Here is a 1,420-nt window from a genome sequence, read left to right as displayed (position 1 = left end):
TACTTAAGTACAGTAACAAAGTACAAAGTATTAAGCAGAAAACTGGGACAGCAGGTAAAGGTGGAAAAATAATACTTGTATTCACTCAAAGTATTTACAAATATTAAGATGGGTAACAAAGCCAAGCAAAGTGACAAATGAAAGATCATTTAAACTCAACAGAACTGCGTCAGAGGTTAAACACAGAGCTTAGTTGAAGAAATATAGTGGATGCTTCTCTTACTAAGAAATCACTGCAGGATTATTTCATCCATGCTGGCCAGTCCAGAGTAAATTGCAGGAGAGAGAAGAGCAATACTCATCCGTAAAAGGTGTGGTCATAGATGAAGTGGCTCTTGAGAATACCCCTCTGGCTGTAGCAGAATGGCACAGTCCAATTATCAAGCCTCATCTTCTTGGGCTGCTGTGATGCAGCAGATCAGTGTTTAGCCAGGAAGATAGTCAGCTACAAGACCCTGACAGGGAAGTTAATGAATATACTTTTATACTGAATTTAACTTGTGTTCACTCAATCTAGCAAAGTAAAGTGGGCTTTAAAAAGTCTATTCTGATCTCAAACAAAGTAACTTAAAAACAGCACCATATGGTTTAATATCATCATATTTAAAAACTACTAAATATACGAAAGCTGTCAGTGTTGCATTTTCATCTGTGAGGTTTATTAAACTGCTCCCAATTAGGGTTTTTCATTACTGATTAATCAGCTAATTCCTTCTTTCAATAAATCACTTGAAATGGTGACAAATGCCCATCGCAATTTCTCAAATCCAAAGCTGACATATTCGAACAGACTCTCTCGGATTCTAATGTGAATCTCAGATAGAATTCCTCCTTGATTTTCTTTCAGATTAAAGTGGTCTAGAAAGTTTCAATCATGGCTGCAGAAAACAAGCCCAGCTGAAACAAAACCTATCCAAAACCAGCAAAGCTGCAGAAGAGTAACAAGGAGCGCCTTAATAAGTGCAGTCATTTCATACGATAGATAAAGCACAGATCAGCCAGCTTGTGTAAACGGCTGACACTATCTTAACTTGTGCAAACAGAACAAGGCCGCTGGGAGCTTCATGAAGAACCGCGTGAAGCGGTGATCATGTTCAACCGCTAGACACAAAGTCAGAGCAGTGGAAAGACGAAGACGCAGCAGTCACCATGATTGATCTGAGTTTTCTGACGGAGGAGGAGCAGGAGACCATCCTGGCTGTGTTGAGAAGAGACGCCGAGCTGAAGAAGGCTGAGGAGCAGCGTGTCAAGTGAGTTCCCTCTCTCATTTTGACCTGTCATAGACCAGATTTTTTTTTTGCAAAAAAGTAGCAGTATGTAACATTTATGAAGATATGAAGATAGTTGATTGTTTGTCGTTTGAGTGATTGACTCTCATTCTCAAGGTCCCAAAGTGTGTATTTGATGTCCTGGGAATGAG

At 39.7% G+C, this 1,420-nt stretch overlaps 1 protein-coding gene across 3 annotated transcripts in view; it reads left to right on the top strand.

Annotated features, from left to right (window-relative positions):
* The window catches only part of sytl2a (synaptotagmin-like 2a), a 19,560-nt gene that overhangs the window by 3,030 nt on the left and 15,110 nt on the right, over window positions 1-1,420 (top strand). For all 3 annotated transcript variants that reach the window (XM_035666519.1, XM_035666517.1, XM_035666516.1), the window contains exon 2: window positions 1,044-1,250. In XM_035666519.1, coding sequence (XP_035522412.1) covers window positions 1,150-1,250 — 101 coding nt within the window. In that variant the 5' untranslated portion in view covers window positions 1,044-1,149. The remainder of the gene's footprint in view (window positions 1-1,043; window positions 1,251-1,420) is intronic.

This window comes from Morone saxatilis, unplaced genomic scaffold (genome assembly GCF_004916995.1).
Source record: "Morone saxatilis isolate NCDOM2014 unplaced genomic scaffold, NCSU_SB_2.0 Contig20, whole genome shotgun sequence".
Classification (NCBI taxonomy): domain Eukaryota; kingdom Metazoa; phylum Chordata; class Actinopteri; family Moronidae; genus Morone; species Morone saxatilis.
This window is presented reverse-complemented; position numbering and strand designations above follow the sequence as displayed.